At 47.1% G+C, this 11,404-nt stretch overlaps 1 protein-coding gene across 1 annotated transcript; it reads left to right on the top strand.

The window, feature by feature from the left end:
• The first annotated feature begins 220 nt into the window (after positions 1-220).
• Positions 221-9,972, top strand: SAMD13 (sterile alpha motif domain containing 13). Its single transcript, XM_075320221.1, has 4 exons — positions 221-273; positions 4,907-4,991; positions 6,597-6,708; positions 6,961-9,972. Exons 1-4 carry the CDS (start codon positions 264-266, stop codon positions 7,102-7,104), a joined length of 351 nt encoding a protein of 116 aa, XP_075176336.1. The 5' UTR covers positions 221-263; the 3' UTR covers positions 7,105-9,972.
• Positions 9,973-11,404: the final 1,432 nt, after the last annotated feature.

The following is an 11,404-nucleotide window of genomic DNA, read 5'->3' as shown; positions in this document are numbered from 1 at the left end:
CTATACTGGGGCTGTGTACTGGATCCCCTCTATTCTATCTTGGGGCTGTGTACTAGATCCCAGCTGTCATGTGTCACAGGTGAAGCGCAGATCTCTTACAGTCATTCACAGACATTCCTACAGAATCAGCACAATTCCTCTGCAATGAGCGAAAATAAAACTACAGCTCCCAGCATGCTCTCGGCTGCGGCAGCTTCTGATTGGTCGGATAGCTGCTCCTATTTGGACTGTGCGTGTAAGAGAGGAAACCGAGGCTGAGAGCAATGAAGAGGGGTGAGTGCGGACTCCTCTGCAGGGGGCGCTGGGGGGCCGGAGACCCTGCCCTCACACACTGCACCGGAACAGCAGCGGAGACACGGCCGGTGCACACAGCCGCATCATCCTATGGATCCATCCACTGTCTATCGCTCTATTATATATCTCTGTCATCTATCGTGACATGACGTTTGCAATCTTCTATTTCGCCTAATTATTGTGACCTCCTGGCAGATCGCGACATCAGCTGTGTCACCAGGAGCCGCCGCCGGTGTCCTCGCTTTTCTCACACTCAACCTCTGTTTTCTCTCTCTCGCTCGTCCTCTGGTTTTCTCTCGCTCGTCCTCTGGTTTTCTCTCTCTCGCTCGTCCTCTGGTTTTCTCTCTCTCGCTCGTCCTCTGGTTTTCTCTCTCTCGCTCGTCCTCTGGTTTTCTCTCTCTCGCTCGTCCTCTGTTTTCTCTCTCTCGCTCGTCCTCTGGTTTTCTCTCGCTCGTCCTCTGGTTTTCTCTCTCTCGCTCGTCCTCTGGTTTTCTCTCTCACACTCATCCTCTGTTTTCTCTCTCTCGCTCGTCCTCTGGTTTTCTCTCTCACGCTCGTCCTCTGGTTTTCTCTCTCACGCTCGTCCTCTGGTTTTCTCTCTCTCGCTCGTCCTCTGGTTTTCTCTCTCTCGCTCGTCCTCTGGTTTTCTCTCTCTCGCTCGTCCTCTGGTTTTCTCTCTCTCGCTCGTCCTCTGGTTTTCTCTCTCTCGCTCGTCCTCTGGTTTTCTCTCTCTCGCTCGTCCTCTGGTTTTCTCTCGCTCGTCCTCTGGTTTTCTCTCTCTCGCTCGTCCTCTGGTTTTCTCTCTCTCGCTCGTCCTCTGGTTTTCTCTCTCTCGCTCGTCCTCTGGTTTTCTCTCTCTCGCTCGTCCTCTGTTTTCTCTCTCTCGCTCGTCCTCTGGTTTTCTCTCGCTCGTCCTCTGGTTTTCTCTCTCTCGCTCGTCCTCTGGTTTTCTCTCTCACACTCATCCTCTGTTTTCTCTCTCTCGCTCGTCCTCTGGTTTTCTCTCTCACGCTCGTCCTCTGGTTTTCTCTCTCACGCTCGTCCTCTGGTTTTCTCTCTCTCGCTCGTCCTCTGGTTTTCTCTCTCTCGCTCGTCCTCTGGTTTTCTCTCTCTCGCTCGTCCTCTGGTTTTCTCTCTCTCGCTCGTCCTCTGGTTTTCTCTCTCTCGCTCGTCCTCTGGTTTTCTCTCTCTCGCTCGTCCTCTGGTTTTCTCTCTCTCGCTCGTCCTCTGTTTTCTCTCTCTCGCTCGTCCTCTGGTTTTCTCTCGCTCGTCCTCTGGTTTTCTCTCTCACGCTCGTCCTCTGGTTTTCTCTCTCTCGCTCGTCCTCTGGTTTTCTCTCTCTCGCTCGTCCTCTGGTTTTCTCTCTCTCGCTCGTCCTCTGGTTTTCTCTCTCTCGCTCGTCCTCTGGTTTTCTCTCTCTCGCTCGTCCTCTGGTTTTCTCTCTCTCGCTCGTCCTCTGGTTTTCTCTCTCTCGCTCGTCCTCTGGTTTTCTCTCTCTCGCTCGTCCTCTGGTTTTCTCTCTCTCGCTCTTCCTCTGGTTTTCCCTCTCTCGCTCTTCCTCTGGTTTTCTCTCTCTCACTCGTCCTCTGGTTTTCTCTCGCTCGTCCTCTGGTTTTCTCTCTCTCGCTCGTCCTCTGGTTTTCTCTCTCTTGCTCGTCCTCTGGTTTTCTCTCTCACACTCATCCTCTGTTTTCTCTCTCTCGCTCGTCCTCTGGTTTTCTCTCGCTCGTCCTCTGGTTTTCTCTCTCTCGCTCGTCCTCTGGTTTTCTCTCTCTCGCTCGTCCTCTGGTTTTCTCTCTCACGCTCGTCCTCTGGTTTTCTCACTCGTCCTCTGTTTTCTCTCACGTTCGTCCTCTGGTTTTCTCTCTCGCTCGTCCTCTGGTTTTCTCTCTCGCTCATCCTCTGGTTTTCTCTCTCACACTCGTCCTGGTTTTCTCTCACACTCATCCTCTGATTTTTTTCACACTCATCCTCTGTTTTCTCTCACTCTCGTCCTCTGGTTTTCTCTCTCTCGTTCGTCCTCTGGTTTTCGCTCTCGCTCGTCCTCTTCGTCCTCTGGTGTTCTCTCTTACGCTCGTCCTCTGTTTTCTCTCTCATGCTCGTCCTCTGGTTTTCTCTCTCTCGCTCGTCCTCTGGTTTTCTTTCTCATGCTCGTCCTCTGGTTTTCTCTCTTATGCTCGTCCTCTAGTTTTCTCTCTCTCGCTCGTCCTCTGGTTTTCTCTTTCACGCTCGTCCTCTGGTTTTCTCTCTCATGCTCGTCCTCTGGTTTTCTCTCTCGCTCGTCCTCTGGTTTTCTCTCTCACTCCCGTCCTCTGGTTTTCTCTCACACTCATCCTCTGGTTTTATCACACTCGTCCTCTGTTTTCTCTCACGTTCATCCTCTGGTTTTCTCGCTTGCTCGTCCTCTGGTTTTCTCTCTCACACTCGTCCTCTGGTTTTCTCTCTCGCACTCGTCCTACTTTTCTCTCACACTCATCCTCTGATTTTTTTCACACTCATCCTCTGTTTTCTCTCTCACACTCATCCTCTGTTTTCTCTCACTCTCGTCCTCTGGTTTTCTCTCTCTTGCTTGTCCTCTGGTTTTCTCTCTCTCGCTCGTCCTCTGGTTTTCTCTCTCTCGCTCGTCCTCTGGTTTTCTCTCTCTCGCTCTTCCTCTGGTTTTCTCACTCGTCCTCTGTTTTCTCTCACGTTCGTCCTCTGGTTTTCTCTCTCGCTCGTCCTTTGGTTTTCTCTCTCTCGCTCGTCCTCTGGTTTTCTCTCTCACACTCGTCCTCTGGTTTTCTCTCTCGCACTCGTCCTACTTTTCTCTCACACTCATCCTCTGATTTTTTTCACACTCATCTTCTGTTTTCTCTCTCACACTCATCCTCTGTTTTCTCTCACTCTCGTCCTCTGGTTTTCTCTCTCTCGCTTGTCCTCTGGTTTTCTCTCTCTCGCTTGTCCTCTGGTTTTCTCTCTCTCGCTCGTCCTCTGGTTTTCTCTCTCTCGCTCTTCCTCTGGTTTTCTCTCTCTCGCTCTTCCTCTGGTTTTCTCTCTCTCGCTCTTCCTCTGGTTTTCCCTCTCTCGCTCGTCCTCTGATTTTCTCTCTCTCGCTTGTCCTCTGGTTTTCTCTCTCTCGCTTGTCCTCTGGTTTTCTCTCTCTCGCTCGTCCTCTGGTTTTCTCTCTCTCGCTCTTCCTCTGGTTTTCTCTCTCTCACTCGTCCTCTGGTTTTCTCTCTCTCGTTCGTCCTCTGGTTTTCTCTCTCTCGCTCGTCCTTTGATTTTCTCTCTCTCGTTCGTCCTCTGGTTTTCTCTCGCTCGTCCTCTGGTTTTCTCTCTCACTCGTCCTCACAGTTGTGATTGTCTGCAGCCACCATTGGGGGGACCTCCCTGCGCACGTCCTCAGTGGTGAGATCTCGGAGAGCGTCCCCTGTGACGCCCAGCGTTCCAACCATCCAGAAATTCCAGGACATTCAGACAAAATAGCAACGTTTTTCCCGTCATTAAAATAAATTTGATGCGTCCTGTTCCGAAAAAATAAACAATCAAGTTACCAACTCTGGCGCCTCCCGGCAGATGTTATGGTTAATGAGGGGGGCAGTTCCATACCGGACCCTCACTGCCAGGCACTGTCTCCTATTCTCAGTCACTACCATTTTATTTTCTTCCACTCCTATATTTTGGAAAACTCTTTACTAATATTAAAGATCAGGGATGTACATGTTGTATTTCTTCACGGTTACTCTGGGCTGGCAACATTGTGTATAGGGAGGAAAGAGGCAGCACATCCCAGCCTCAAATGATCAGGTATTCAAAAACGTATAACTAGAGCATTAGGTATCAATTTTAAAACGGGATCATAACTCAGGGTTTCGCCTCGTATCCGGCTTCTTCTAGGGTGCGTCATACAACCTTGTTTAAATCTTGCACCTTTGTCCATTTGACTGTACGTATCGTTCTTTAGGGTCACTGTGTTGTTACTGTTGTTTCTGGGGACATTTTGCTGGTAATTTTTTTTGTGTCTCTTGCGCAATTGATTACCTGTTCACACCGTCAGTGATTTTATAAGGCTGGTGATTTGTGGTGTTGCCTCATGTATGGGCAGGGATTTCACGGCTGAAAACAGAGCACAACTACTAGTACATATGATGCTACCCACATCGGCCGCTGATCTTGGCGATATGATCAATCATATATTACATTCTGGTGGTCATATATCCCCCGATATGAGATCCTGGTGGTCATACGTCCCCGATATGAGATCCTGGTGGTCATACGTCCCCGATATGAGATCCTGGTGGTCATATGTCCCCGATATGAGATCCTGGTGGTCATACGTCCCCGATATGAGATCCTGGTGGTCATACGTCCCCGATATGAGATCCTGGTGTTCATACGTCCCCGATATGAGATCCTGGTGGTCATACGTCCCCGATATGAGATCCTGGTGGTCATACGTCCCCGATATGAGATCCTGGTGTTCATACGTCCCCGATATGAGATCCTGGTGGTCATACGTCCCCGATATGAGATCCTGGTGGTCATACGTCCCCGATATGAGATCCTGGTGGTCATACGTCCCACACATCGCATCAATCATCTCGTTAATCTTGTGATTTATGTTTTTGAACAGTTATAGAAATAAAAGAAGTGGCCGCACTTTCTCAGGACACGGAGACTATGGAGAGCAAAGAGAACGGTTCCACGGACTCCAAAAGGTAAATTCTGCTCGGCTCTGGTCACTGTGCGCCACATCATTGGGTGAAGTTTATAAAAACGAGTTCGGATGGCGCTCACCCCATCCGCATCCGATCAGCGATACCTAAGCGTTTGTAGGGCCGGACAGTAGGGATTTCAGCAGATCTGATCCCTTTTTTTCTGATAAAAGTAAGTGGGGCCTTTAATATCCGCCATCTTTGTGCTCCCACGGAAGGTTTTTATTTTCCATTTATCCTGCAGTTTTGAAATATCGCCGTCTTTAGGACAAACAACAACGTTCACAGGACCGAGGGTCCTAGGAGAGCTAAAAAAAAAATCCTACAATTATAAAAGAAGAAGAAAAAAAAAAAAAAGAGGTTGTAAAATGTTAGAAAGAAAAGGAGGCGCTTTAAGATTTTACACATTTTTCTAAGTTCCAAAATAATTTCAAAAATCCCCAAAGCATATTCTGTATCGCTGCATCCGGCAAAGTCCAATCCATCAAAAGGTAAAATTATCCCACAAAACACTGCGGAGAGAATGAAAATGGAAAACCCGGAATTGTTGGGTTTTGGGGGTTTTTTTTTTGTTTTTTGTTTTTTTTTACTCATCGCACCTCCATCAAAAAACAAAAAAAAATGCAGCAAAAAACAAAGTTTAATGTCCACAAAATGGTGTTAAATGAAATAAAAGAATCTCCACACACAATAAACAATCCCTCGCACCGTTCCATCGCTGGAAGAAATAAAAAAAAAAAAAAACATTCCGGGTCTCAAATAATAAAGACACAAACCAGAATAATAATAATATAAAAAAAAAATCTGAAAAATTTCAAAGCAGAAAAAGAAAATAAAACAGAATAAAAATAAGATAATAATAAATAAATAATAAATATAATAATAATTAATAAATAATAATAAGAAAATAAGAGAATAAAAATAAGGCAATAATAATAAATAATAGATAAATAATAAATATAATAGTAATAATTAAATAATAAGAAAATAAGACAGAATAAAAATAAGACAATAATAATAAATAATAAATAAATAATAAATATAATTAATATATAATAAGAAGAAAATAAGACAGAATAAAAATAAGATAATAATAAATAATAAATATCATTATAATAATTAATAAATAATAAGAAAATAAGACAGAATAAAAATAAGACAATAATAATAAATAAATATAATAATTAAATAATAAGAAAATAAGACAGAATAAAAATAAGACAATAATAATAAATATAATAATTAATAAATAATAATAAGAAAATAAGACAGAATAAAAATAAGACAATAATAATAAATAATAAATATAATAATTAATAAATAATAATAAGAAAATAAGACAGAATAAAAATAAGACAATAATAATTAATAATAAATAATATAATAATAATTAATAAATAATAATAAGAAAATAAGACAGAGGTGTCACCGTGATTGTTCCGACCTGGAGGAGGATCCGGCATTGTCTCCAGCCTCAGCCCTTGTAGTCATCACTGTGCTTGTGGATGTGTTGGATTATTGGAATTGTATTATTTTCTATTGAGAGCACCCCTTTATATTACTGACCAGTGTTGTGTTATTGGGGTCTCATGTTCTCATGTTTTCCAGCTCCATAGAGAACGGGAGACCCCCGGATCCGGCGAACTGGGCAATCGATGATGTCGTTAATTACTTTAAAGCAGCCGGATTCGAAGAACAAGCAACAGCATTTAAAGATCAGGTAGGAGACAATATAGGGAAACCCCGCTGTGACGGATCCTCACTTACTGTATTACACTCAGTGACGTGTTGTCTGGGATCCTGACCTGCAGGTGGCGCTCTCGTCCCACGTCTGACTGTGAGCAGTGAACGCGGCTCGTGGTCCGGATCCTGCGGTGACTTGTTACATTGTACCAACACTGTCTCATTTTCTTCTTTTTCTTTTTTTTATTGTTTTGTTTTTCTTTTCTTTTTTTCTTTTTTTTTAAATCAGGAAATCGATGGTAAGTCTCTGCTGCTGATGACCAGAAACGACGTTTTAACCGGACTCTCACTAAAGCTGGGCCCAGCGCTGAAAATCTACGAATACCACGTGAAGGCGCTGCAGACGCAGCACCTCAAGAGCGGCTCCCCGTGAGACGTGGGCTGTCATGTGGCTGCAATGGGACCCCAAAATATGAACCATCCACGAGGATGCACGAGCGGGGGAGGACGCGGGGACCGACACCGCTGATCTCCGCTCCTTTAAGAAGATTTATTGTGTTTTGTGATCCTATGAGGACCCTGCATGGATAATTGCCTTTATCTGTACAGAATTGCCCCCCCGAAAGGTGACGCGACATCCTGGCAGACCGCGATTGGGATTACCCCGAGATTAACGTGTAATAATGACCCGTACGGATTTATAAAGGATCCAAGGGCAAATGTGAACACAAGCCCAGCGCCCCCTAGTGGTCGGAGTAAGGTGAATAATCCGGTATGTGGAAGTGTATATGTGAATGGGGAGCGGAATGCGGCCCCATCACCCTTTACGGGGCCCCCGTCACCCCCCACAATTATTATAAGTGCCTCTCACTCTCCATGTTGCCGGTTACACAATCGGGGCCCGTCTTATTGCTGCCGCCCCAGGAGACCCTGTAAATCCTCGTATAGTAATTATATCAGGGGGCAGGTTGGGCGTTGACTTGTGATTCCCATTCCTGTCCACAGGGGGCAGAGTTATACTGGCTGCTAATAAGGATTGTAATGGTACAATGCGCTTAAACGCTGACAATCACTTGTACGTCCCTGCTGTTGTCGGTTGTCGCTTCCCTGTCCCCAGTATTTTCTGGGCAACATTATATGAAGCGCAAAATGTGACGTGTTCTCACCTGCAGTGTAAAGCAAGGCGGCCCCTGTGGATGACGCCTACAAATTAGACCTCAGACTGGGCCTGAAGCTGCAGATACGTCTGATATCTGAGTGACAATCACTGGAGGCATTTGTAGAGATTTCTCCAGAGCAATAATATAAGAACATTCACTATATGGAGAAAAGTATGTGCCCCCCCCCCCACATCCACCTCCGGGGGCTTCTCTGTCCCCATCTACATCCACAAGCATTAATATTGAGAAAAAAGTATGTGCCCCCCCCCCCCCCACATTCACCTCCGGGGGCCTCTCTGTCCTCATCTACATCCGTAGACATTAATATGGAGAAAAGTATGTGCCCCCCCCCACATCCACCTTTGGGGGCCTCTCTGTCCTCATCTACATCCATAGACATTAATATGGAGAAAATAATGTGCCCCCCCCCATCTACCTCCGGGGGCTTCTCCGTCCCCATCTACATCCATAGGCATTAATATGGAGAAAAGCATGTGCCCCCCCACATTCACCTCCGGGGACCTCTCTGTCCTCATCTACATCCGTAGACATTAATATGGTGAAAAGTATGTGCCCCCCCCCCCCACATCCACCTCCAGGGGCCTCTCTGTCCTCATCTACATCCGTAGACATTAATATGGAGAAAAGTATGTGCCCCCCCCCCCCCACATCCACCTTTGGGGGCCTCTCTGTCCTCATCTACATCCATAGACATTAATATGGAGAAAATAATGTGCCCCCCCCCCCATCTACCTCCGGGGGCTTCTCTGTCCCCATCTACATCCATAGGCGTTAATATGGAGAAAAGTATGTGCCCCCACCCCCCATCCACCTCCGAGGGCCTCTCTGTCCTCATCTACATCCATAGATGTTAATATGGAGAGAAGTATGTGCCCCCCACATCCATCTCCGGGGGCTTCTCTTTCCTCATCTACATCCATAGACATTAATAGGCGCTCCTCTGCAGATATAATAGCTCTGCTCTTCTTTGGGTTGTGGAGGCATCTGTGGAAATTTTTGCCCCGTCATGTGTGGGGTCAGACCCTGATGTTGGGGCGAAGGGGCTCACGATCTCGATTATAGGATGGAGTTGGGGTCCAAGCTCTGTGCAGCGTCATATTCTTCCCCCTCCATGTCTGTATGGACTTTGTGCACTGGGCACAGCCGTGGGGGACAGAGAAGGCCGGTCCCCAAACTGTTCCCACAAAGCTGAAGCTACACAATGTCTTATGCTGTAGGGTCTGAGCCCTGATAACAGCCCAGAGTATCTTCCTCCTTTACCATCTGTACAGCGGCCACAATGCAATCAGGGGGTAATCACCAAACCCAGACTCCTCCATCAGACGCGGATAGAGAAGTGCGATCTGTGGTTAGAAAATGTCTCCTCTAAGTCCAGTGGTGGAGGTTTTACATTGCTCCATCTGATGCTCGGCATTGTGCTTGGTGATGTACAGCTCAGCATTGTGCTTGGTGATGTACGGCTCAGCATTGTGTTGGTGATGTACGGCTCAGCATTGTGCTTGGTGATGTATGGCTCAGCATTGTGCTTGGTGATGTATGGCTCGGCATTGTGCTTGGGGATGTACGGCTCGGCATTGTGCTTGGGGATGTACGGCTCGGCATTGTGCTTGGTGATGTACGGCTCGACATTGTGCTTGGGGATGTACGGCTCGGCATTGTGCTTGGGGATGTACGGCTCGGCATTGTGCTTGGGGATGTACGGCACGGCATTGTGCTTGGTGATGTACGGCTCGGCATTGTGCTTGGTGATGTACGGCTCGGCATTGTGCTTGGTGATGTATGGCTCAGCATTGTGCTTGGGGATGTACGGCTCGGCATTGTGCTTGGGGATGTACGGCTCGGCATTGTGCCTGGTGGTGTACGGCTCGGCATTGTGCTTGGGGATGTACGGCTCGGCATTGTGCCTGGTGGTGTACGGCTCGGCATTGTGCTTGGGGATGTACGGCTCAGCATTGTGCCTGGTGATGTACGGCTCAGCATTGTGCCTGGTGATGTACGGCTCAGCATTGTGCCTGGTGATGTACGGCTCAGCATTGTGCCTGGTGATGTACGGCTCGGCATTGTGCTTGGGGATGTACGGCTCGGCATTGTGCTTGGTGATGTACGGCTCGGCATTGTGCTTGGTGATGTACGGCTCGGCATTGTGCTTGGTGATGTACGGCTCGGCATTGTGCTTGGGGATGTACGGCTCGGCATTGTGCTTGGGGATGTACGGCTCGGCATTGTGCTTGGGGATGTACGACTCGGCATTGTGCTTGGGGATGTACGGCTCGGCATTGTGCTTGGTGATGTACGGCTCGGCATTGTGCTTGGGGATGTACGGCTCGGCATTGTGCCTGGTGGTGTACGGCTTGGCATTGTGCTTGGGGATGTACGGCTCGGCATTGTGCTTGGTGATGTATGGCTGCAACTGCTCGGCCCTGAAGCCCCCAGCGGGCACAGTGTTACCTGATGTTACTAGAAGAGGTCTGGACTCTGCAATGGGGCTGAAGGAGAAATCTGAATTCACTGATTATGACGCGTGTACAATACTTTTCTCCATATAGATTATAGGATAATTGCAGAATAGCGGCTCCATAATGTCCTGATATGTGAGATGTCGGGCCACCAGGGGGCGCTGGATATTGCGCATAGTCTCACATGCTGTTAGGAAACCTGTGACTGGAAGGAGCACTTTACAGGGAGATGCTGCTTAAGGTGGAGTTTTTAAAGGGGATGTCCAGCAGGAAATAAATATCTATATAAATATGTTTAAAATAAAAAAATATATTTATAGAAGATACTATTCTGCTTAAATGCAGATTGTGAGGGGTCCGTGTCTGTCCTGGAAGCTCCACTTTCAGCTTGATCAGGAGAGTGTCCTGTGCCGGGAGTGATCGGAGCAATGTGAGAAGGGGCTGCCGAGTGACTACTCATCTCTATCAGGAGAGTGTCCTGTGTCAGGAGTGATCGGAGCGGTGTCAGAAGGGGCTATTTATAGTCAGGGTATTTTTTCTACAATTTTCTCCTTGGTTTTTTTTTTTTTTCTAGTCTTGAGGCTGCAATTCACATGCTTGTAATGTTGCATGTTTATTGAACATTTGTCACAGCTCAGTTTTTTGGGTTTTTTTGTCTGTTATCTTGCTTTAATGCAAGTTGGGGGTGCAGCCCTCCTGATACTGAGGCTGAACAATTACCTGCTTCTCACTTTTTGCTGTGTATTTAATCTGGGACCCAGCTAACCACTTTACCATCCATATTGAAGTTTTGACATGACACTAGTCAGGTACAGAATATGTTTTTAACTTTAGTAGGTTAGGGACTGTCTCAGATGGGTACACCGTGACGAGGTGAGACAGCTTCTTACCTTTTTGCAAAAATGTATATACTAAGTACCCTGTTTACTAAGCGGCTCAGGACACTCTCCTCATAGAGATGAGTAGTCACTCGGCAGCCCCTTCTCACACTGCTCCGGTCACTCCCGGCACAGGACACTCTCCTCATAGATGAGCAGTCACTCGGCAGCCCCTTCTCACACTGCTCCGATCACTCCCGGCACAGGACACTCTCCTC

This window comes from Anomaloglossus baeobatrachus, chromosome 8 (assembly GCF_048569485.1).
Source record: "Anomaloglossus baeobatrachus isolate aAnoBae1 chromosome 8, aAnoBae1.hap1, whole genome shotgun sequence".
Classification (NCBI taxonomy): domain Eukaryota; kingdom Metazoa; phylum Chordata; class Amphibia; order Anura; family Aromobatidae; genus Anomaloglossus; species Anomaloglossus baeobatrachus.
This window is presented reverse-complemented; position numbering and strand designations above follow the sequence as displayed.